The sequence below is a fragment of the Leptonychotes weddellii genome, chromosome 14, assembly GCF_054177405.1.
Source record: "Leptonychotes weddellii isolate Sample4059 chromosome 14, ASM5417740v2, whole genome shotgun sequence".
Taxonomy (NCBI): Eukaryota; Metazoa; Chordata; class Mammalia; order Carnivora; family Phocidae; genus Leptonychotes; species Leptonychotes weddellii.
Window position 1 is genome coordinate 20,394,435 of NC_138382.1, and position 24,824 is coordinate 20,419,258.

General features: G+C 42.6%; 1 protein-coding gene across 2 annotated transcripts in view; it reads right to left on the reverse strand.

Moving 5' to 3' along the window:
* The window catches only part of RASEF (RAS and EF-hand domain containing), an 80,645-nt gene extending 58,484 nt beyond the window's left edge, over positions 1–22,161 (reverse strand). The window contains exon 1 of one of the 2 annotated variants that reach the window (XM_081802882.1): positions 21,648–22,161. In XM_081802882.1, coding sequence (XP_081659008.1) covers positions 21,648–22,069 — 422 coding nt within the window. In that variant the 5' untranslated portion in view covers positions 22,070–22,161. The remainder of the gene's footprint in view (positions 1–21,647) is intronic. The other variant, XM_081802883.1, reaches the window with a different exon arrangement.
* Between the last annotated feature and the right edge of the window lie 2,663 nt (positions 22,162–24,824).

Consider the following 24,824-nt stretch of genomic DNA (forward strand, 5'->3'; position numbering starts at 1 on the left):
ACCTTCAAAGCCATAAAGGTGAAAAGGAAGTCTTTTTATTAACGAAGGTAGCTAGTTGCCAAGAGGACCAACCCTGTGATTAAAGGGTTGAAATTTTCAATCCCACCCACCCCACACCCTGACCTCCAGGGAGAGGAGAAGAGCTGGAGGTTGAATCAGCCAATGGCCAACAACTTAGCTTATCATGACTACGTAGTGAACCCTCCATATAAAACCCAAGAGAACATCTTTTTGGTCCTTTGGGGAGAGTTTGCATGCTTGGGAAACCAGAACACTTCCATGTGTCACCGAGCCAGCCCCCAAGCTCCATGAGGACAGAAACTCCTTAGGCCGGGACCTCATCCTATGTATCTCTTCATGTGGCTCTTGACTCATACTCTGTCATATCCTTTAATAAACTGGTAAATATAAGTAGATGTCTCCCTGAGTTCTGTGAGCCTCTCTAGTGAATTAACCGAACTTAAGGAGGAGGTTGTTGGAACCTCCAATCAGCCGGAAGCACAGGTAACAGCCTGGGGCTTGTGACTGGCAATTGAAGTGGGGGATGGGGGCAGTCTTGGAGGACTGAACCCTTAACCTATGGAATCTGATGCTATCTCCAAGTCGATAGTGTCAGAATTGAGTTGAATTCTTGAACACCTTGCTGGTGTCCAAGGACTGCTTGGTTTGGAGGGTGGGCTCATCCCCACCCATGCTGGAATTGGGTACAAGCACTCCAAAAGAAGGGGTCAGTAGAAGTCTTCTGTAAAGCACTAGTCAGAAAATACATACAATTTCTGTTGCAAATACTCAACACTACCACTGTAGCATGAAAACAGACATAGACAACACACAAATGAATGAGCTTAACTGTGCTCGGATCAAACTTTATTTACACAAACAGGCCGAGGGCCAAATGGGCCCTCCCTGGATCCCTGTTCTAGTCTGTGAACATAAGGAAGGCCCTTAGCACAGTAATGAGGATGGGGCAATGCAGGCCTAGCCTTCTATACACAAGAAAACAGGCCTTTGGTTCTAAATGCATATCAACTTATTTTTATATACGGACACCACATTGTCAGTGTGCTCTGTGTGTGTACCCATATATGTGACAATATGTACCTCTTTACTGAAGAGTACTGACAATGCACATTCATGCTCCCAGTATTCCTCTTCTATCAGTTTACCTGGAGTCAAGTTAAATGTAGGCATAATCTAGTAATGTTAGCACAAGTTGGTATATTTTCACAGAAAATTTCTATTTTGGTAAGAAAGGTGGGAAATTGGGAGGAAAATAAAAGAGTGCCACATCAGTTCCTGTACAAAATTTTCCTTTTGATGACATCTGTCATCGGGTTACCTGGGACAATCTCATGCTATTGTCCTGTATTTTGTCCACTCTGACTTAAAAAAAGGAACATTCTGGATAAACGCTCATCAAAAAGCTACATTAACAGTAGGTAACTGTTACTGAACTCTGTACTAACTATGTATTAAAGTTATTAACAGCTGCATTACAATAAGCCAAGGGGAGTTGGTGGATCTGCACCTTTTACCTCCAGCTTTTACTCACCCAGGAGTGTGTGACACATCCTTGCAGTGGTGAGACTTCTCATGAACACATGGCTAAATGGGAAGACAATCAGTGATAAACCCAGCTCTCCTTTCCTGACCCTTTTCAGACACAGCATAACGAGGCCTTTCCTTTCAGGAGCCAGGAAGAGAATACTCACCGATAAAACAAATTAGGCTCGGATAAGAGAAGCTGGAGACAGATAACTCCGCAGGTCTCAGAGGATGGGGGAGAAAGCCCAGGGACGACTGCCCTGCTGGCCGCCTGGGCGACCAGCCCGTTGTGCTGCTACCCTGCCAGGCGGCAGTTTAGCCAAATCAAAGGGAAATTAAGAAATCAGAGGCACAGGGTACATAAAGTGGCTACAGAAACAGAAGTCGGACCGGCCTGCCACACAGCAATAGAAAGTAACTGGAATGCTCTTGCTACTGGAATTTAACCATGTTGGTAAGTACAATTTAAACGTATAACTAGTTATTTTATTGAATGGAAATGCTTTAATATTTTGCAATAAACCCTTCTGGCAACCATGACCTTAAGGAACAACAAAGGTGCATGCTTAATAAAAAAATTAAGTACCAAATTTCCTCTCTACAAGAAAGATGGTGATAAATGTGTAAATTGCTCAAAATGTTTGTCAAATGTCACTGCCGAGAGGAGCCCAGGGACACACGATACCTGAATGGAATGTGGTGTCCTGGATGGGATGCTGGAACACAAAAAGGACATTAGGGGAAAACTGAGGAAATATTAATAAACTATGGACTTAAATTAACAGTAATGTACCAATATCACTTCACTGATTGTGACAAGTGTATGGCACCAATAAAAGATGCTAGTCATGGGGGAAGGTGGGTACACATTATAGGGGAACTCTGTATTATCTTCACAATTTTTCTGTAAATCTAAAACTCTTCCAAATAAAATAAGTTTTTCTTTTTTTTTTTTAAGTTTGTCAACATTTAGCCTCCACCATGGTGGACCAGAGTGATACCATTAACCACATGAAAACCAGAAGAAAACAAATCTCCTGAAAAAGCATCAGCATCTACATCTTTTAGGAAAACTGGTCAGCATCTACATCTTTTAGGAAAACTGTTCGGGGTCTACAATGTCACTCATGCAGCTGCAGAATGAGAGCATGTAAAGTAGGACCTTTCCCTTCCATCAAAAGACTGTGCTTCTATATTGATTCTGTGCATCTTCATTTCCAAGTTTTCTTGTACAAATATACATGGTGAAGTGACAGGTGCTTATGTACCTCCACTAGCCAAAAAACAACTTTGCAGAGGCAAGTGAGGCCAGTTTGATATCATTCTGATCAATGCTTCAGAAAGAAAATCAGTTGAGTTAATTCCAATAATGGTTTGTTTTTTTTTTCCATCCACATCATGGCATCACAGTAAAGCTTTTGGAAGTTCATTCTGTTGAAGGTAAAACTTCTGAACTTATTACAAATGTTACTATAAATTTCGTGAAATATAAAAGTAAAGCACTGTGGTTAAAAATTATAATTTTTACTAAATTAAGCCATCTATGAAGTAGAAATACATGTGGAACTGGGGTGGGTGCATCTGATGGCATCCAGACAGGCTTTGATATTCTACCAACTGAAAGAAAGCTGTTGCTATCAGAATTTCAAATATATTCACACATATAATTACAGCATCTAAACATTTTTGTGGTGATTACTTTTTTTCTCTGTGGCTTCTCACATTCAGGCTTTGGAAACATTTGAACCTTTGAAGAACTACTTAGCAAATCGTCCTCTGTTTGTTGTAAACCTGCCCCCTAAGTTGGCATTGCATTTTGTTCAAAATCTGTTGGAAAATTTTTATCAAATTAGTCAACGATGGGAGCCGTAAAGCTGTCTTCGGCTTTTGAAGCTGTTAGCAGATTGGAATTAATTGAAAAATAAGCCTTGAAAACAGGAAGACGTTGATGAACTAAACAGATGAAATGAGAGCTCAAATGTTGCACAAATTCAATCCCAAAATTCTGTAATTATGATTTGGAATATCTCAACCTTCTATTTTTACTTGATTAAATTATACTCTGTACCAAAATGAAATGAAATTGAAAAGGCCTACAATTCTGAAGCATCTTAGTATGGGAAAACATTCCTAAGAGTCATAAATGGAGACAAACTTATCTGACAGGTCTTGTCTTATAAAACTTAAGAAACCTGTCACAGTGTTTGTCAAAGAAAGCACTTTGAAGGGAGGCAGAAAACACAGACCTTGTGACCATCAAGGGCGGAAATATTTACATATGTCAATAGCTACACTTCTTAATACCAAAACTAAATAGAATTGAGAATATCCTCCATTTATCAGAATTTGCTCTAAGCTTATTGCTGAGTTTTCTGTATGATTGTATGTCAGCACTTGGACAGAGAATGTTTTCTCCATTGAAAACATGATGACCCACAGAGAAGAGTCAATTGCTGATGTCAATAATTTCAAATTTAATAATCGTAATCTTCTAAAGAATGTTACAAGCAATTTTATGGGGTGGAAAAAGCATAAAAGACCACAATGAAAAAAGACATATTCTTCAGGAAAGTACTACAAGTAGAGATAAGAAACTGATTAAAATACTTAGAATATTTTCCAAAAGTAACTATTCCACTTATACAATTTTTTTAATCTTCATATAGTTGGTAGAAAGATTTTCTTTTCCTTAATGTATATAAAATGGGTATGTATTTTAGAAATAACTTTATTTTTAAAACTTTTTTGATAAAACTATGTCAGAGGACCACACGTAAAATAAAAGCATAATTTGTCAGACAATAAAATAATATTCCAATAAAGTTACATAATTTTAAGTATATTAGTTCCTCTCATTTTATTTGCAAGAAAATTCTGGGTTGGAGGATCAATTTTACAACCACTCTACTTCCTATCTCATTTCCTTCAACCTGCTCATATTCTAAGCACTCTTAGGTGCTCACTGTCCTCCAACAGTTTGTACAGAGCCCAACACATAATACATAAATTTTCAACAAAGGAGACACTGTTCAGATCAAATATGTCATGGGAAACACCTTCACCCCCTACTGGGTGAAGTATATTTCAATATTGGTCTCTGATCAAAATCCCCACAACCTTCTGTATTTCCTGTCTAGAAACCAAACCCTGCACATCAGTCAAGGCTCTCCCCAAAGCTGCCTCCTCCATGAAGCCTGCCCTGACTGTTCCAACCAGAAGAAATCTTCCCCTTCAAATCTCCTGCCACACTTAATCTGAAGCTCTGTGGACTGAGTTTTCCGCAGATGCTTACCTTCCTAGTTACCCTATCAGCCTCCATTTCCCTTGCAGCACCAGAGATCTGACCCGACACAGATCCTGCATTTATGAATGAAGGAGGCCAGAGCCTGGAGAAGGACTCAGTGGGAGCTGAAGCGGAGAGGGTAGAGTTCTGTGCTGGATCTGAGGCTGGCCAAGGAAGGCTGTATTAAGGAGGGAGCAGATGAACTTTGTTGGTCACAGGGTCAGGGACGAGACTAACTGTGGGAAATCGGACTGCCACGCTGAGAAGGGCCAATTCCCTCTGAACAGTGAGAAAGCAGGGCATTCCAGAAAACACATCTGAGCTCTACAGGAAAGAACATACACTTTCTCTCAACAGCGAGGTTGCTGAAATCGGAACTCCAGCTGAATGGCTGAACTAATGTTGTGAATCCTGAATATATTTCCTCAATAATAAACAAGGATGCATTTATAACAGAGGAATATGTACATTTAAGTTTCTAAACATAATGATATACATGTGAGTCCTCAAAACACAAATTAAATTGCAGGATTTTACATAGACCAACACAGATTTAAAATATTGTGTTACCCACCACCAGCCTCTATAAAAGATAAGCATTTGCCTGTCTTTTTAAAAAATCTCCAGGGGCGCCTGGGTGGCTCAGTCGTTAAGCGTCTGCCTTCGGCTCAGGTCATGATCCCAGGGTCCTGGGATCGAGCCCCACATCGGGCTCCCTGCTCGGCGGGGAGCCTGCTTCTCCCTCTCCCACTCCCCCTGCCTGTGTTCCCTCTCTGGCTGTCTCTCTCTCTCTGTCAAATAAATAAAAAATCTTAAAAAATAATAAAAAATAAAATAAAAAATATAAAAATAAAAAAATCTCCAGAAGACTTCTTAATATCCTACAGAATCATGAGTACCACTCAAGAGCACATTTTTCTCTCCTAAAATTAGCATATTCTGGGATATAAGTGCGACCTACCTGTTCACTCTGCAGCAAACTTATTTCTCAAGTTTGTATTTAATAGGTATTGAAAAAACCTACTACTAATTATTGATTGGTTGGCATTTAATGCTAAATTATTACAGATATCACAAAAAGATAACTGCTTGGTGCCTAAGCTATAGTCACATTTTCTTCAACAGTTAAATTTGACCTTACGCTGGAGTATGGATGATACGGTCGTAGATCGAACACAGCTTACTCTGGCCTTCTTAAAAGCCTCTCTTGAGGGTTACGAGAGTTTGCTCTGAAAGATCATGTAATTAAACGGGAAACTTTCTTCTACGGCATCCTTGAACCATCTTAAATTAAAACTATTTGTACATACAGGAGTGTTTGTTGAGTTACTCCACAAAAAGCATATCAAAGAATTTTTTACTCTACTTTTTTTTAAAGAATCATTGATTTTTACCTACCTCCCTTCCTGCCTGACCATCAAACATAAAGATAAATCAATAATGGCTTTCCAGTCTCTCTGTTTTACTTAGCGATGAATCAAAAAGCCCAAACTAAAGTCAAATTAGCTATAGAGATTTCCTTATAAATTTTCTTGAGCGCTTTAAAGTAAAACGTTGTTGACATCATTAATTCGACATTTCAACAGTTAAGACCTTCTGAGAGACCCCTGGTCTCATTCAGTGGTGCCTGGGGCATATTTTCCACAAGGTTGAAGCTGCCTGAGATACACTTCACTGCTTATCAACTGTCCACTTCATTGCTTTCCCAGCATCTAGCAGGAAAGTTTAATTACCTTTTCATATGATTTTCTCAACAATCGAAGGGTGATTTTCTGGAATGTGATTGAAATAAAAGAAGGTAGCCAAAAATCCTATTAAAATCTGACTTTTTCACCTTATACCAGGATCAGTTGTCCTGAAAACTAATCCACTTTTGAGCAGCCCACTAGAAGAGCAAACAACCTTCAGATTTGCAAACACCATCTCCTGAAGGAATCTGACCTCAACCCCTCAGGAGAGCTGAGAAAAGAAAAACTGGTCTCTTAATTGAGTCATCAACTTAACTCACCGGTTCATCAGATTAAAAAAAAGCAATTTCAGTGAGCTGTGTATTTATATTTATCTCAGTTTATATTTTTCATCCCAAACCTTTACTCTTCCCTGGTTTGCTGTTCAGGTTCCCTGTGGCATGAGCTGCCCTCCGCTCTTATCTGTGTGGTAACATCCCCTCTGGGCAGTACAACTGGCCCAAAAGCCACTAGACAAAATGGAAATAAATGCTGAATAGTTGCTTTCAATCCAAGTACTAAAGAAGGAGCTACCATAGAGTTATTATAATAATCCATTTGAATGGACAAGGAGAACCCACAAAGCTACGGTATCTGTTTACCTCCATGAATAGTTTTTGTAGCATTTCCCCAAGACTCATAGAAAAGAACATTACAAATAATTTCAGTGACCATCTGCTGGGCTGGGGCCCCATGACACAGGTGCAAGCCCACACCTTGCCAGACTCTCATGGGTTCATCCAAGCATAAGCCCACGCCCGCTCTTGGCTAAACACCTACTTCTCATATGTATTCATAACAATGTAAATAAATGTTCGTGCTTATCTAAATGGCGTAATTTCTACAAAGATAATTTAGAACTATCATGTCTACTTTGAGGAACTTTCAAAATGAACAGAGGGGGAAAGGAATTAACATAGGAATAAAAATTAGTAAGACTGCAAAAAATAATGATAATTCAAAATGGCGGCAGTGCCCCAGCCACCTAAAACTTGGGGATCTGGCACCAAGAAGAATCCAAAAGAAGGTTGAAAGCCAAGAAAGAATGAAAACCAGCCTCTGAGACACCCCTGCTCAGTACAGGAATAACCAGCATTCAAACAGGAGTTTGAAAACGTCATTCTAATATATGTGATCATGTGCTTTCTGAATCTTTAGCAGACGAAGGTACCCAAGAAGGAAGGAAGAACTGACAATGATGAAGTATAACCTGCCAGATTGACAGCAAGAACAGAAAACGTATATAGGAACTCAAAAAGACAAGCTGAATGACTATCTCCACAAATCCTGGGGATATTGCTATACTACAGCCCAGAATGAAAGCTTCACGATGATGACTGTGAGTTAGCAAGGAAATCTTAAATTATTTTGAAGTTATTCAAAGCAATGCATTGTATGTATCCATATGCTTACCAAAAGACAGGTGACAGACTGCTCATTACAGCGGTAACAGCCACAAAGCAGAAATTTCCCAAATGACCATTAGTAGTAATTGTCGTATCTTCACACAGAGGTATGCCCTACAGCAATGCAAATGACAGATGTACAACTCCAAGCTCATGGGGGTAAATACACTGTTTGAGGAGGACAGGAGGGTAAATACACTGTTTGAGCCCCTGTATGTAAGTTTAAAAAAAAAAAAAAGACAGGCAAAGGATAATGACTAACCTGCGGGTGGGGGCAACAGGGATTAGAAGGGAGCACTGAGGGCTTCTGCAAATGTGGTAAAACGTTCTGTTTCTTGATCTGGATGCCAATTATGGGGGTGTTCCATCGGGGAAGATTCAGCAAGGTGTGTGCACTTAAGCTCTTTGCACTATGCTGTATGCCTGTCTGCCTTTGAAGAATACATTCACAAAATATACCATATCCTCGGTGAAGTATCAATTACTTATCTTCAGGGTCAATTCAGTCACAAATACTTCAAAATTCAGATTTCAGGCAACCAGAGGCAACCCAAGGCAGAATTCTGGAGTACGTGAGGTTCATCTTTTCTACCTTCTACCTCTTCAACATGCTCTTTCTGGGTCTTTTCTTTTTATAAGCAACTCACAACCCAATGTGGCCACATCCCATACTCATTTCTCATTTCCCTGGCGGACTTAAATACCGCACAAATCACCCAGGGACCTTGTTAAAATGCAGGTCCTTCCACAGGTTTATGGTGGGGCTCAGAAGTCCACAGTTCTAGAACCACTGCCAGGTGCTGCCAATGCTGAAGTCTGAGGCCCTTGAGTAGCAAAGCCTGAGAAAAGATGGGATTTAAAAGCAGTGTCTGCTGCCCCGCATCGGGCTCCCTGCTCGGCGGGAAGCCTGCTTCTCCCTCTCTCACTCCCCCTGCTTGTGTTCCTTCTCTCACTGTGTCTCTCTCTATCAAATAAATAAAATCTTTAAAATAAATAAATAAATAAAAGCAGTGTCTGCTGAATTCTTAGGAACTGAAAAATGCCTTGTCCTGGGAATATGAGCGTGGAACCATCAGCTTTCTTATGGCTGAATTTTAGAACCTCTATCTGGTGGAACACATCTGAGCTTCCCTATGCCTCTCAAATTGCATCCCTGTTAGCAACTACCAACTCAGAGACCAAAACTAGTAGTTGGAGACACTAGAGTAAAAACGTGTCCCTACTCTAAGGAATTTCCTACTGTTTCTCATTAAAACTTCAGCCTTTGGGCTTCCTGGCATAATGTCTTTCCCACAGCATTTGCAGGAGGGAAGGTGGGAAAAAGGGAGAAGGAGAAGGAAGAAAGAAGTGAGCAAGCACGCGGATGGTTTGCTCGAGCAAGGGCAGTAGCGTGGAATGTTGGCATGGCTTGCCACAGGGCGAAGGCTGCTTCAACCCAAAATGCCTCTTTCGTCAGCTGCTCAGTTCAGACTTAGAAATACTGTGATAGAGAGTGGGACTGCAGGGTAAGGATGGAGGGGTAGAGATGAACTTGAAAAATAAGCCCATTTGGGGGCACCTGGATGGCTCAGTGGGTTAAGCGTCCGACTCTTGGTTTCAGCTCAGGTCATGATCTGAGAGTCTTGGGATTGAGCCCCGAGTCAGGCTCCCCACTCACCCACTATGTCCCTCCTCCCGCTCATGCGCACACTCTCTCTCGCTCTCTCTAAAATGAATGAATAAATCTTTAAAAAAAAAAAAAAGAAAAGAAAAATAAGGCCATTTCTCCCAGGGGGCATCTTAGAGCCATAAACATTAAGTAGGGCAAGCAAGTCGCCACAGAAATGTGGTATGCTGTTTTGGAGTGTTCAGGCATTTGGAAGGGGTACAGGAGGAACATAACGTATGTACAGGGATCTTTCTAGATTCAAATAAATATCTGAAAGTTTTTTGGTACATATTTTACAACCTAGAAGCATTTAAAAAAATGCTCTCTGATCTTTTCAAAACTGATTCCCAAGACAGAGGGAATCTCAAAAACTGAGAATATCCGAAAAAGTTTCTTAGTGGCTGTGGTTCATTTTACGTGTTGACTTGGCGAGGCTACCGTACTCAAGTACTTGGTCATATATGTCTGCATACTGCTGTGAAGGTATTTTGTAAATGAGACTAGCATTTAAATCAGTAGACTCTGAGTAAAGCACATTACCCTCCATAATGTGGGCACGCCTCATCTCATTAACTGAAGACAGTATGATAAAAACTGACCTCCACCAAGGAAGAAGGCATTCTGCCACGAGACTGCCTTCACACTCCAGCTGCCACACTCACTCTTCCCTGGTCTCCAGCCTCCTGGTCTACCCCCCTGCAGAGCTGGGACTCACCCGCGTCCACAATCAATGAGTCAATTCCCTAAAATAAATTTCTCTCTCTCTCTCTCTCTCTCTCTCTCTCACACACACACACACACACACACACACATTATTGTTTCTGTTTCTCTAGGGAACCCTAAATAATACGGTGGTTTAAATCACTGCACTCTGGGGCTAAAAACACACACAAAAATGTACCAGCTTCACAGCATATATAAGCTAGCTCTGCCTAAAAGAGTTAAATAAATTATTCAACTTATTCAGTTGAATAAATTGAATTCAATAAGAACTGAATTACTTTTCAGTTGCTGAGTAAGAACTTTAAGTGTCGTTCGACGGAGTAGGTCACTTTTTAAGGCCCCAAAAGCTTAGCTAGATCATAATATTTTAATTGTCGCCAGGGCTCATTAGGATTATAACAACCTGTCTGAAAGATCTGCAGACTTTTGCGGACTGACAGATTTTTACTGGCCTGGAGACAGCTTATCACTGTAATCTATTAGCAGCAAGGCAATGCATTATCCCTTTAGACCAGTACAAAGCCTCCAAATCTATCCACATGGAACCAGCCTCACTCAGGGTCATGCATGGCTTTGTGCCTTGCTCTAGACCCTCATGAATCTGTACTCAAGACTAGGACTGCTCCGCCACAATTGTGTTCCTATAGCATTAATTAGCTCATTCCCTAGGTCAATAGGTGAGCTATGCTAAAGTAGAAGTTGTGTTTCCCAGCATATTAATGCTGTGCCTCCCCCTCACCCCCCCCCACAAGTAACAGCCACCAAAGGCAAGTCCACCCCCAAAGCTTCGCAGCAGGTTGCAGGTGAATACAGCATGGGACACTGAGCCCGGGGCCTTCCTCTTGGCACAGACTATCCACGTGCTTTATCTCGGTTCTCTCAGAGCTTTATGCATTTTGTCCTTGGCCTTATGACTCAGCAGCCACAACCTATATACGTCCCTCCATCAAGCTTCCTCCATCCATCTTCCAAAAAAATAACCTACAAAATCCTAGATTTTCATTTTTTAGTACTCTCTACAGGTATTCCTGGACTGTTGTATTTCTGTGTCTATTAAGACTCTAACATGACTTTTTTTTATTGTCCTAGTACCTTATTAGGATTGTTACTGGTTTTTTTGAGTGTTCTGGTTACAAGTGTGTACAATACTGAGTGGTCGGCCCCATCCCTTTTTTTCCTTTTTCCATACGTCCCGTGTGTTTGCAGAATATTACGTTTTTCTGGAATGCATGCACCATGTTGGAGCAGGAATCCCTGCACTGTAATTCATTCGTTAACACCCCCAAGCGAACCCTACCTGCCAGATGTATGTGCTATGCCATGTATCCCCGAGGAGGAGAAGAAAAATATTTCGCATCACACACACTAACACTGGTTTATAGCATTTCTGTCAGAAAACATAACATACGAACGTCCTCAAACATGGATTTTCCAAGCAAATGCCAGGTGACTGTTCTGGAATTCTTCCACCCCAGCCCAGAGCAGACTGTGACTCTGTTCTACGGAGGCAACAATTACGAAGTGACTGTCCCATCGAGCGATGCAATGGCCGGTGGCTGCTGCAACCTCAGTGAGCCCCTCTACCGCTGACAGCAGGGGACCCTTTCATCCCTGCACTCAGGTTTCCGAATAACTCACTTGCACTTTTTTGCTTTATATCCAGACATTTAAAAGACATTCTTGATCAAAGATATCACTATAACCAAATGGCCACCTGAACATGCTCCATAATTTTATAATTGTAAATAATCACAATGGGGTTTCTTGGCTGAACATCTCATAATATGTCCCCAAACTAAATTTTAAAAAATTGAAATTGAAGGGAGTGGTTGCCCTTGGTGTGTGTGTGTGGTGGTTGGTGGGGGGGCGGTGTTTGCCCGTAAAATGTGTCATTATCTTGAAGTGCCTGGGTGGCTCAGCCAGTTAAGCGTCTGCCTTCAGCTCAGGTCATGATCCCAGGATCCTGGGATCGAGTCCCACATCGGGCTCCCCGCTCCAAGGGGGGCCTACTTCTCCCTCAGCCTGCCGCTCCTCCCCGCTGCTCATGCTCTTTCTCTCAAATAAATAAAATCGTTTAAATAAATAAATAAAAGAATGTGTCATTATCTCAAGTGTTTCTGCTTGCTCACCTAGAAACAACAGGTAAGAGTACATCAAAGGGGCAAAGCTTGTATTTGGGACTGCTCAAAACAAAAGACAAAAACTAAGACACAGAGGTTTGGTACCTTCTCAAATTTCTCATCTCTCTAAAAAAATTCCTAATTCTATAGGTTTTTTTCTTGTGGTGAGAAACATACATGAACTCTATCTTCTTAATAAAATTTTTACAGGACCTTATTGCTGACACATTATTGTAAAGCAAATCTCCAGGATTTTTTCATCTTGAATGACTGAGACGCTATACCCAGCAAACAGCATCTCCCCATTTTCCCCTCCCTTTGCCCCTACACCTACCATTCTATTTTCTCCTTCCAAGAGTTTGACTACTAAGGATACTTTATGTAAGTAGAATCATGCAGTATTTGTCCTTCTGTGACTAGCTTATTTCGCTTAGTGTAATTCTTCAAGGTTCATCCATGGTGTTGCCTATTGTAGGAATTCCTTATTTTTTAAAGCTGAATGATATTCCATTGTATATATATACTTTTCTTCATCCAGTCATCTGCCAATGGGCACTTAGATTGCTTCCACCTCTTGACTATGGTGAATAATGCTACAATGACCATGGGAATACAGATAATCTCTTCAAGATCCTGATTTCAATCAATTCTCTTGGATACATACCCAGAAGTGGGACTACTGAATCATAGAGTAGTTCTACTTCTAACTTTCTGAGAAACCTCCATACTGTTTTCCACAGTGGCTGCACCATTTTATGTGCCCACCAACAGTGCACCAGGGTTCCATTTCTCCATGCTCACTAGGATGTGTTACTTTCTGGGTTTTTTTGATAATAGCCATCCCAACAGGTATGAGATGATTATCTCATTGGGGTTTTGATTTGTACTTCCCTGATGATTAGTGATGTTGAGCATCTTCTCATCCCCGTGAAAAATGTGTTGCCTGAAGAACAAAGTATTCCAACAATGAAAGAAAATACCACCGTGGTACCTCTTGTAACTACATTCCTTCATTTACAATCAGAAGTCATTCCATTCAGATAGATTTTGTTACAAGTCTTAAAAATTATGACATGCTTAAAAACTGTGACATGTCTTAAAAATTAGTCCAGCTTCAGGGGTGCCGGGTGGCTCAGTCGTTAGGCGTCTGCCTTCGGCTCGCGTCGTGACCTCAGGGTCCTGGGAGGCCTGCTTCTCCCTCTCCCCCTCCCCCTGCTTGGGTTCCCTCTCTCGCTGTGTCTCTCTCTGTCAAATAAATAAAAAATCTTTAAAAAAAAAATTATTCCAGCTTCAAACAAAGAGAAAGACAGACATCAGGGTCAAAGGGGTTTTGGACATCCCAGTGCATTCAGAACTCAGCCCTCCTTCCCCAAGGAGGGCCACATAATATTGTACAGCAACATCTGTTGAGCCTGAACAAGGTAACTCTGAAAAGTACAATAATATCCAAGAGCAAATAAAAGGAGTAAAGAGAGACTATCTTTGGGTCAAAAAATACTACGTACAAACTTGCAAGCAGAAGTAGGACAATTAAAGTCCTAATTTAGGGTACCATGCAATCACATGCTCACATCAACATGGATCTTCAAAGTGAAACTATACCTGACACTTGAATTTACCAGGGCACACTCACAGGTAGGAAACAAGGGATACACACTGGAAATGGTCCCTTTCCCACCTCCATGCTTTGACCTTCACAGAGGATGCAAAACAGCAATTTCCACTTAAAATCTGAATTTTTCACCCTTTTTTATAAGTTGGCATCACTGACAGCACTGGGCCTATCATCCAGCATGACAGTAACTCCATCCTCCCAGGTAAAGTGGAGGCTGGTACTGGGCCCAGACTCTCCTCCACCAGGTCAATGGTACCCACCCTGCCCCAGAGCCTCTGACTTTGTGAGCCTCCCTCCATTACGTGAGTCACACCCCACGGGATGGTAAGAGAAGGGAACCTGGAGGTCATCTGACAGGTGCCCAGAGTCTCTCCCTGGAACTACAGCACCACCACAGGAGCTAGAAGGACATGACTTCTGCATCGAAGACAAGAGGAAACTCTCTGAATTTAGTTCATCTGCTTGATTTCTGACCACCGGCAAGAGCTGGACCCAGACTATCCACCCATGATTCTTCCCACTCTCTATCCTCACTGATGCTGTCACCCCTGGGTAGAGATAAACTGGCCAAGAAACTTTGATTTCTGACAGGGTTCTGTTTTAAAACACCTGGTGCCTAGTGCAGTCCTGGGGGACATGTGGATATGAAACATATTATTTGAAGGAAAGAAGCAAGGAAGGAGGGAGGAAGGAAGGTAAGGAGAAGAGAGGCAGGAAGGACGGACAGATATACAAAAGGCAAGAAGAGTTTCTTCTGTGGATAAATGACAAGACTGGTAGCAATTTACGATGAACTTCTTTCACAGAATTATGCCCCCAAGTGACACAGACAAGACTGATACGCAATGAAAAATAAACTAACGTTTCCAATCCTGTATTGTTTTTGAGAATTTCAAATTCTTTTAGAACAGTCTATCTCATGCTTGATTAACATGCAGACCTTACTTTAAAATGTCTCCTTTGGGTTCCAGAGTTGATGTAAATATTGTTTATACCATGTTGCTTAACCATGAACAAACGTAAACCAGAGAAAAACTTCTTATAGCACCAAAACATTTAGAAGGCCAACATACTTGCAGAATCAATGAAATCAGAATTAGTAACATTCATATACTCTGAAACAAAATCGCCATCGCCCACCTCACTATGGTAGTGCAGCTTGTGAGTGGCTCTTCGGGGCCACACTGATGTGACCAAAGCCCCACCCTCCCGTCACTTTCTACTGAGACCACAGACCACCCAACACGCTGCGTTGTCAGCGACTTTCCACGAGCAGATCATCCATCTACTGTTCTGCCTTCCTCATCGCCCGTAACAATGAATGAAGCAGCTGCTCCTCAATCTTAACCACAAAGGCAGGCTCTGAAACGGTGTGGCCAAATCTGTAAGCTAGGAGTCATCCAGGTGAGTCCAAATGTGCACACATTCGTTTGTATTATATTTCATCAAAATGAAAACAAAAATGTTCAGTCTTCTAAGATTCCCAAGTATTCATGTAAAGATCCTGAAAGGTCTGTGTCTCCTGATCTGAGAAACACTCTTGACATGAAATGTCCACAGCCTGGGGGTATACACCAGGAGGGAGTTTTTCATTGATTATACTGCAATCCCAGGTCCTTCAAGTATCAGAAACTCCTACATACTTAAGAAAGTGAGACAGTATGCTCCTTGGAGGTCAGGGTCAAGTCTACAAAGTCTCTCTAGTGCCTAGGACACTGGCAGGCACATTGAGTGAATAAAAGAAACATGTTTGAGCTACTGCATCTGTAGATCTTTTTATAAGACATACAAAGTCCTTAAGGGTTAAAATTCACTATTCTGCTTTTATAACTGCTCTGACAAAAGCAATTATAATTTGGGAAATCCCAAATATTTACAAGTTAAAGCAATGGAATTCTTTTTTGAGGAACTAATTCTAAGGAAATCATGTGTCATACATATATTCCCCCATGACAACTTCCCTGTGGAAAATAGTGTTTGCTTTCCATTTTACAACCTGATATAAGACTAATAGCATCAGATAGAAGGAGCCTAAATACTCATGATGAGGAATCTCTTCCCATTTCTTGCTTCCAACTACATACTGCAATGGGGAGCTACCTAAGCAAGTTACCCATGAAGCAAGAATGTATACTGTATACACCATTTTAGGAGGAAAAAACCCAGGCATTTGAATCTCTTTCTCATCACCTACAGGGACTCATTTCTGCTGTCAGCCTCCAAACCTCCATTCAAGGCAGATCAGTGCGATGCAGCTACTTCCACTTTTCAAATGAAGTAAGATGATGTAACCCAGGCAGAAATGAAGAAACAGTCAAAAATTTCTCCATGCTCAAAGTGACAGGAATAGTATGACCATGAATTTGAACAGTGATTTCGGAGAGGAGTCAATCAAAACTTCAGGTTAAAAGACAAGCTAAAAGAACAGTCTATTGTACCTGGAGGGTAGTCTTCCCAAGGACACCCCATTTTAAGCCTTTTTCTTTGTGTCCACACCATAAGGGCAGGATAAATAATCTCTCATCAAAACCTGAGAACAAAGCACTGAACAATCAGTGAGATTTCACAGTCTGCACAGGGCCTCTAACCATCTGGCCAGACAGATATCCTCCAAGGACAGGATGGCCAGAACATGTTTCTGGGGCCGGGAGGCCAAAATGAAATCATTACCTTGAAATAAAATTCAAAGATCAAAACCAGGAGGGACCACCAGCAAGGAGAGCCCATAAAAGCCAAGCCATGCAGACTCCTACAAAGCCCAGGAGCAAGGCTCACAAGATTCAAGGCAGAGCTGTGGTTTTCTCAACAGACAGGTTTCTCCCATTTAGCAGGAGGGTAATAACACACAGAATTATAATAGAGGGTATACTAAAGAGGAAAAAAGGAAAAGCAACAGACCAACAACAGTTAGAAAATAAATATCTATAAAGACTCCACTTCTGAACCCAGAAAAAGCAGAGAATTCTGCAAAGACTGTGGTCAGAACACTGATAGATCCCAAAGCCAGGGCCAGAAGTAAATACCACCCTTAATCAAAAATGGCAAAAACACCCTTAATCTCTTCCAGGACTGGGGTCCAACCCACTGTCACGCCTCAAGGCCGGAATAAGTCTTCATCTCCTTGGATGAACACCAGATAATATTCCTGACCACGTGAGTGAAAAACGTATCTTCAAATACTACAAACACCATCCAAAGCACCAAGATGCTCACATTCTGAGGATTTTCAAGAGCTAAAATCAAATAGAGCAAGAGCTGATTTGCCTCCCCCATCTCAAGGTGGCTCATGGCCATGAACTCGTTCAGTGGAAAGAGAGGGGAAACTGAGGCACTATCCAATCTGTCCATCTGTCTGTTGATCTCTGTCTTTCCCTTCCCCTCACCTGTCCCCTCTCCTGCTCCCTGTCTCCAGCCCTCTCTCTGAGTTTATGTTTCTTTGCCTCCATCTACTCTCTGCCCTCCCATCTTATGAAGCACATTACGGAAGAGAAGGGGGTGCGTGAAGCAACCACGTTATTAGGAAAGAAGGCGATCAGACTGGAAAGGGCTAACGTGGAACCCAAGAAGGGGAAATGTAAAACAAACCCTGACCAGTGTGGAAACTATCCTTCTGCCTACTTGTAGCTACATGTTTTAAAAATGTCCTCCTTAAGTAGGATTGGTGTTCAGCCATTGATCTCTTTCTCTTGATTTTCCTAATCATCGCTACAGTTATACGGATATGCTAAAGAACTCTGTTTTTGACAATCCATATACAGCTCACAAGTCGGTAGTTTGGGTTCTTCTCAATTAAATTTATGGTTTCTAAATGATCAAAATAAAAGCCTCCCCTTCAACAGTGTGTATGTAGGAAGATCAGAAACTATGAGAAACAGCTGACCACACGGGATGGATTTCGGTGTCTGAACAACAATGGCAGCCTAGCCCTGCCTGGCAGGTCACCAATCACACTAAGGCCTATTACATTACAAGCACCACCCTGGCTCGGTCCCTGATCTGGCCACTGTGGCAGTACCCATACCCACGCACAAATCCACTGCGGTGCTGGTATCAGCTGGATCCTCACGTTTCTGTCTGTGAAAACATGCGGTTCTAAGTTGATTTATCAAAGTGAAATCAATTCACAAATAACACTTAAAATTGCAACAAATGGAGCTGAGAAAACTGAAAAGCTTCAGGTCCATCTAGAGGAGAGAGTTCTGCCATCCCACTACCCCTGGTCAAATGTTCACACACACACACACACACACACACACACACACACACACACACCCCGTTTCCCTCTCCTTGCCAATCTTGGAACACCATGACGAGCTCACACCAGAACATTAAAAAAAGAGAGAGAGAGCATCAACAAAACAAAAAGAAAATGCACATGACATCAACTGCATTCTCAGTATATGAATCAAGGAATGAAAGAACACCAGTTTATTCTGTTCATTTTGCAAACATTTACTGAGCACGTTTATTAAGTACCTACTAGGTACAAAACTCTCTCTCATAACACCCCTGGCACAAGAAATTGGCCCGACTAGGTTATTACAAGTCTGTTCTCTATCTCTCACCCAACATTTTCTCCCTATTTCATGGAGTGTTCTTGGCCCTGTACAATCTTCCTTCCTGAATTCTCTTCTAGAACCACATCACCTTGCCCATTCTGGTTTCACCTGTTGGCTGACCTAATTCCAGTTCACTGGGAAGTGGTGATGGCCATCCTGACCCTGTAGACGATTTTCACCTGCCCAGCACAGGCTAACAGGTCACTTGACTACTGGGGACATTCCCCTTTAGGAGAAGGAGTCTTTCAATCTTCCAAGAAAAAACCAACTTGAGAGTGAGCTGACACACATCCCAGAGACCATTTTCATCCTTTCACGGTGCAACCTTATTTCTTCTCTAAGATCACAATATTGATGACTGGGGAGTTTAACCCAAACTTGCTTAATATTTTTATACCAGGAGCTTGAATGGTCTTACAAATGGAAATTCTGTCAACACCACCACATTTTGCCTTATAGGAGCCAAACATTCTTTTTTTTTTTTTTAAAGATTTTATTTATTTATTTGACAGAGAGAGACACAGTGAGAGAGGGAACACAAGCAGGGGGGTTGGGGGGGGATAAGAAGGCTTCCCACAGAGCAGGGAGCCTGTGCAGGCCTCTATCCCAGGACCCTGGGATCAGGAGCCAAACATTCTTATATCTGATACCTGATCTTCTCAACCTGAACATGAAAACCCCCTACATAAGCATGGGACAAGAAGCCACCAGGGTTAAGATGGTGTGTCAGATGAATAACAAAGCCACCAGATGAAATGGCACACTTTCCTAGAGAAACAATTTTCCCACTGGAGGAAAGTATAATGTTTTATATTAAAATAAGCCCCGATATATCATGGAGTAAAAGGAACAAATATATGACCAAAGACAGCTCCTGGTTGCAGTAGTCTGTTGGGCTATGTCCACTCTATATGGAATTTCTTGCAAATAACCCTCTTGCCTTTAAATGTTCTTTGATGAAATTTTTGAGAAATGGTTCACCCACACTATAAACTTCCTGAGGGCATGAACTACATCTCAGCCTTTTCTTTGTCCCCAGGGACCTAGGGGAGGACCTACAACAGCATCTGGCACAAAATAAGCACTCAATAACGTCTATAGAACTAATTTGACTGAAATAATGCCAACGGCCTTATCGATGACAAAAGATTTTTACCACATTTGGATGAGAGGAAGGGAAGGTGAACAGCTGTATGAGGAAGTGGAATAGAAGCAATCGAATTTACCAAAAACAGTTACCGGCTGCCATGGTAACAATCAGATGAAGCAACTCAGTTTAGTTCTTTTCCACTTGAACAAGCACAGGAAGGCAAATATTGTACTTGTTAATCTCCAATCACAAGGGGGTGTGACTTAAAACACAAGTCTACCAGGTGACACTGGTGCCCATTAAATTTAATAAACTTTGAAGAGTTTGGAAAGGCATCATGATAATAACAGTATCACCAGTAACATTAAATCCTGGTTTCTATACTGATACTAAGAAGACCATCCTAATCATTTCAAGGTTAAGTGTCAAATATTTGTTGCTGAGACTTGACAACTGTGAAAAGTAGATCTGTGTGTGGGTGTGGGTGTAAATCATGGTGTGGGTTCACCTTTCCTGACTCTTAAAATTGTTACCTTTTATAATTAGCTGGACCCAAACCAAGTTAGAGATAAAAGATAATTCCAAGAGTATAGTTTATAGCGATGCTTACATTTTTCTACTTCCCTGGTAGAGACGTTGTATTTTAACTCATTTGTAAATAATAGAAAAGATGGGTATCACACCCACTTTCTCTACACCATCCGTCTCATACTTGCAGTGAGTCACTCTCCATGCCTTACTCTCTAAACTGGAGGGAGGAGCTGGGCAGAGGAGGAAGTGGGACTCCCAGGCCAGCGGGTCCAAGCTGTGAATGGGTGTGCAAGACCACTCACCCTCTAGGGCTATTTGTTTTTCTGAGTCTTATGACTAAGATATGCAAGCTGCCAGCCAAAATGATACCTTTCAGTTCTTAATAATGACAGCCAGAGCTCCATAGGCTTTCAATCATAATCCAAACCAAGAGCAGAAATACATTTTATAGCATTAACATTTTGAAGTGCCTGAGGAAGAAGTGAAAATAGCAGTTCAAGACATACCATGACAGGAAGGCGAGGACAGATGCAGATTACTCTTGAATAAAACCTGAGCATCTTTCTCCCCGTGCTCTGCCCCTGCGGGCATTCCCTTCCCCCCTGAGAATTAAGTTAGTAACTTGGTATCATCTCTGTCTGAGCCAGAGAGTAGAGAATTTATTGTATAATTTTATCATTTTATTCCATTGTATAAAAAGCAAGTTTTTCAGTTCAACAACATATGGGATCAAATCCCTGCTCTTTCATTAACCAGTCAAGTTCCTTAATGTCTTAAAGGTCTAAATTTCTGGGTCTAAGTTTCTCCATCAATCAGAGAAGAAAATCCACCTCCCAGGGCTGTTGCAAAAATTAAATGAACGAACTCTGTAAAATGCCTAGTACGTAGTAGGTAGGCATCAATGAATACATAAGTCCAGCAATATAAATGCCCAACATGTTTTGTCTTCTGTGTTGTAGGAAAACAACAAATACAAGAACTACTACATATGAAGGACTCCAGTTTGGCAATCGGTCACTCGTAGCTCCGGGGTGCAGCCAGGGGGCCTTGGTAGAAGGTGCGATGAGATGTGGGGAGCGCTCCTAAATTCTTGTCTGGGAACCAACTCTGGACGCTGCGGATTTCACTGTGGCCCAGGTAACTAACAAAGTGACCTTTGCAGGGCTCAGAAATGAGCAAGTGAAACTTTCTCCCCAAACCCTGACTCTGAACGCACTCCCTTTCTTCAACTCTAGGGGATCTCCTCTTGGAATAGAGTCCGCGGACGGAGAAAAGCAACTCACAAAGAAAAGTAGGTCCAGTGGGTCTGCCCACTCCGCGGGTTAAGAGGGAGATGGCAGCGCACCGGGGAGGGCAGATAACCCCATCCTCGCCTCCCGCCCTCCAACCCACACACGCACCTGGGGATGAATTTGGCCTCGTCTCCAAGTCGCGCCTGGAAGTCCTGCCAAGCCTGGCCGGGACTCGCCCGACCCCAGGGGGCTGCCAGCGCGTCCCCGTCGCCCTCGTCCTCTTCGCTGTCCTCGGAGTCGGGCCCCGCCTGGGCTGAGGCGGGCGCGGGGTCCCGGGGAGCCCAGCCTCGGCACCGCCCCCCGCGGCGGAACCCACTGAAGCCGCGCGCAAACTCCTGGAAGGTGATGGCGCCGTCGCGGTCAGCGTCTAGCCGCTGGAACACGGCCTCGGCGTCGGCCGGCAGCACGCGCAGCTCCGCACACAGCGCGCCGAACTCCTCGCGCTCCAGGCGCCCCGAGCGGTTCGCGTCGCAGGCAGCGAAGACCGAGCGCAGGTGGGACAGCTCCTCCCGGTCCCCGTCCGCCTCCATCCTGTCCGGCGAGGGTAGCCCAGACGGCTCTGGAGCGCGATAGCGCGCGCGGCCCGCCGGGGCAGCGGCGACGGCGGGAAGTCCGGGGCCACCTGCTGCCGCCGGGAGCCGCGACGAGTTGGCCTCGTCCGGCGGGTTCGGCCACTTGCAGGAATGTCCGGGCGGGGCGGGGCGCCTGCCGGGGGCGGGGCGCTCCGACGCTGGTCCGGCGCGCGGCCCCCACCGGGCCCGGGAGTCCGACTCTGAGTACAGCGCAGCAGCGCCTACTCGAGACCGAACGCCCGGCGGGGCTGCCCTCACACTTTCCGGGCGGGCCCGGTTCCGCCCAGCCAGGTAGGAGGGGCGCGTGGCGCGGCTTTCCGCGCTTCCGAAGCCCGCTGTCCCTCCTGTGCCAGGTTCCAGCCGGCTGAGCCTGGGTTGGGGCCTCTTGGACTTGGGATACCCGGCCAGAACCGGGGCTGCAGCGTTAGTGTGACCAGGCCTTTCGAAGTAAACAGTTTGCTCTGGTAAAGCCAAGAGCTAGCAGGAGTGTGCAAAGCTAACTGGACAAAAAGAAAAGGAAGATAGGGGTACGATTCCAAACTGGTTAACGTTATGTGTATTTTAGTCTCTTGTAATTCCGGAACATGAGTAAACGTCCGCATATACAAGTTTTCTTACAAACTAAACTACAAGATTTACCAGAACACCCCATTTTCTGATTTTACTGGCTTTCCTTAATCCATGCCCTTCCAACATTAAGTTCCAACCGGTTAATACACATTAGAAATCACATAGATCTTCCACATCCCCGCATCCAAATAATTTTTCTCAGTCCTTGTCTCCACCACCTGAGAAAGAATTAACAACAAAAATGCTTTGGCAGGCAGCGACAGTTAAAGACTAAAGACTTGGGCGCCTGGGTGGCTCAGATGGTTAAGCGTCTGCCTTCGGCTCAGGTCATGATCCCAGAGTCCTGGGATCGAGTCCCGCATCGGGCTTCCCGCTCCTTGGGAGCCTACTTCTCCCTCTGTTTCTCTCTGTCTCTCATGAATAAATAAATAAAATCTTTAAAAAAAAAAAAAAGACTAAAGACTTTTTTTTTTTTAGATAAATCTTAGGGAAACCATATATCCAAGTGCATGTTACCCTTTGATTTTAAACACTTATTTCAGCAGGGCTATTGTTTCTTTAATACTGACTGCTTAATGGGTACAAGATCTTAAAAATTCAACCATTTTGATTTTTTTTTTTTTTAATCTTACCCTGTTTCCAAGAGACCCTCACTCTGTCATATGACTTATACATATGTTCTCTTCGGTGATTCTAACAGCCTGTGAAAATGCATTTGGGTTGTTTTTACTTTATTTACATTATCCATTCCCTCCACCCTTTAGACTTTCTTTTATTTACTGCCATTTCTTTTAGTTATGACTCTGTATTTCCATTTTTATCTCATTCTGGATTTTCTTTATTGCTTATTACTTTGATTTTTTTTATTATGATTAAAATAAAGTAGGGGATTTGACAGACATCCCTCCAGGCCGGTGTTCTTAAACATAAGGCTAAGTGCTAACCATCTGAGGAACTGTTAATTCTTGAATAGTACAATAAACAGGGTCAACGCTCAGCATCTATCAAGCCGTAAATACCACTGATAATCACCATCTGTAAATTTAACTGGTAAATTATGAGAGACATTCCATTCGAGGCCCTGGTCTTAGCAATCTAATTGCTAAGTGAATATAGTTCCATACAAGTGGACATTCATGATGAAATGAATTTTATCATTAGTGCAATATAAATTGTTATTGATTTTGAGTTTATGTGCTTTCCTGTTTATTCTAAAGATTGATTTTTCCATATAAAGGAAGAGGTGGCTAGCTTGGTAATGCCCTTAAAGCTTTAGAAATATCCTTGTTAAACTGAACCTTTGAAGTATTATTATCATTATACTGTTAGCAATTACTAAGTATCTATAGTTTTCAAAGTAGCTGAGTTAATATTTTTAACTGCTTAGACAGAAGTGCTTTCTTGAAGACTGCTCATGCAACTTCATTCCTGAATTCACTCTGACCTTTGCACTCAGTTTCTAAGTTCTTGTATTTTTTGACCCGCTTTGCCCTTTCACTGAGTCCCTTCACTGAAAAGTCATCAAGAAATAAGGATTCTTGCAAATGTCTTGTGTACACACGTTTTCATTTGCAGTGATAATGACCTACTCCAGACCTACTATAAGTTATCTACCACTGCATGACAATACGACAATCACTTAGTGATTTAAAACAGCAACCATTTCATTTGTTCATAATTTCATTGTCATTAACTTGGGCGGGATCAGGTAGGTAGTTTTTCTGCAGGCTTGCCTAAGATCATGCAGTCATGGTGGTTCCACTGTAGCTGCACGGCGTTAGAGGGCCTCACTCATATCTGGAAGTTGGTGTTGGCTGTTAGTTGGACCATGTGTCTTCAGGAGGCTATCATAGGCTTTGTTACATGGGGGCAGTGTCCAAGAGGCTAAGTCCCAAAGCACAAATGCTTTTCAAGCCTCAGCTTATGTCACGGTTACTGATGTTCCATTGATCACGGCAAGTCAACATGGCCAAGCCCTACATCAGTGTGAGAGAGGACTATACAAGGTCACAGATACAAGGAGATGTACTTTATTAGAGGCCCTTACTGTAACAATATACCATACCTAGGGTACTGGGCTAGTCTCTAAGACATTCTGTCAGGTTCCTGTCCTGCCGACCTTCTGTTCATTCTACACAACCAC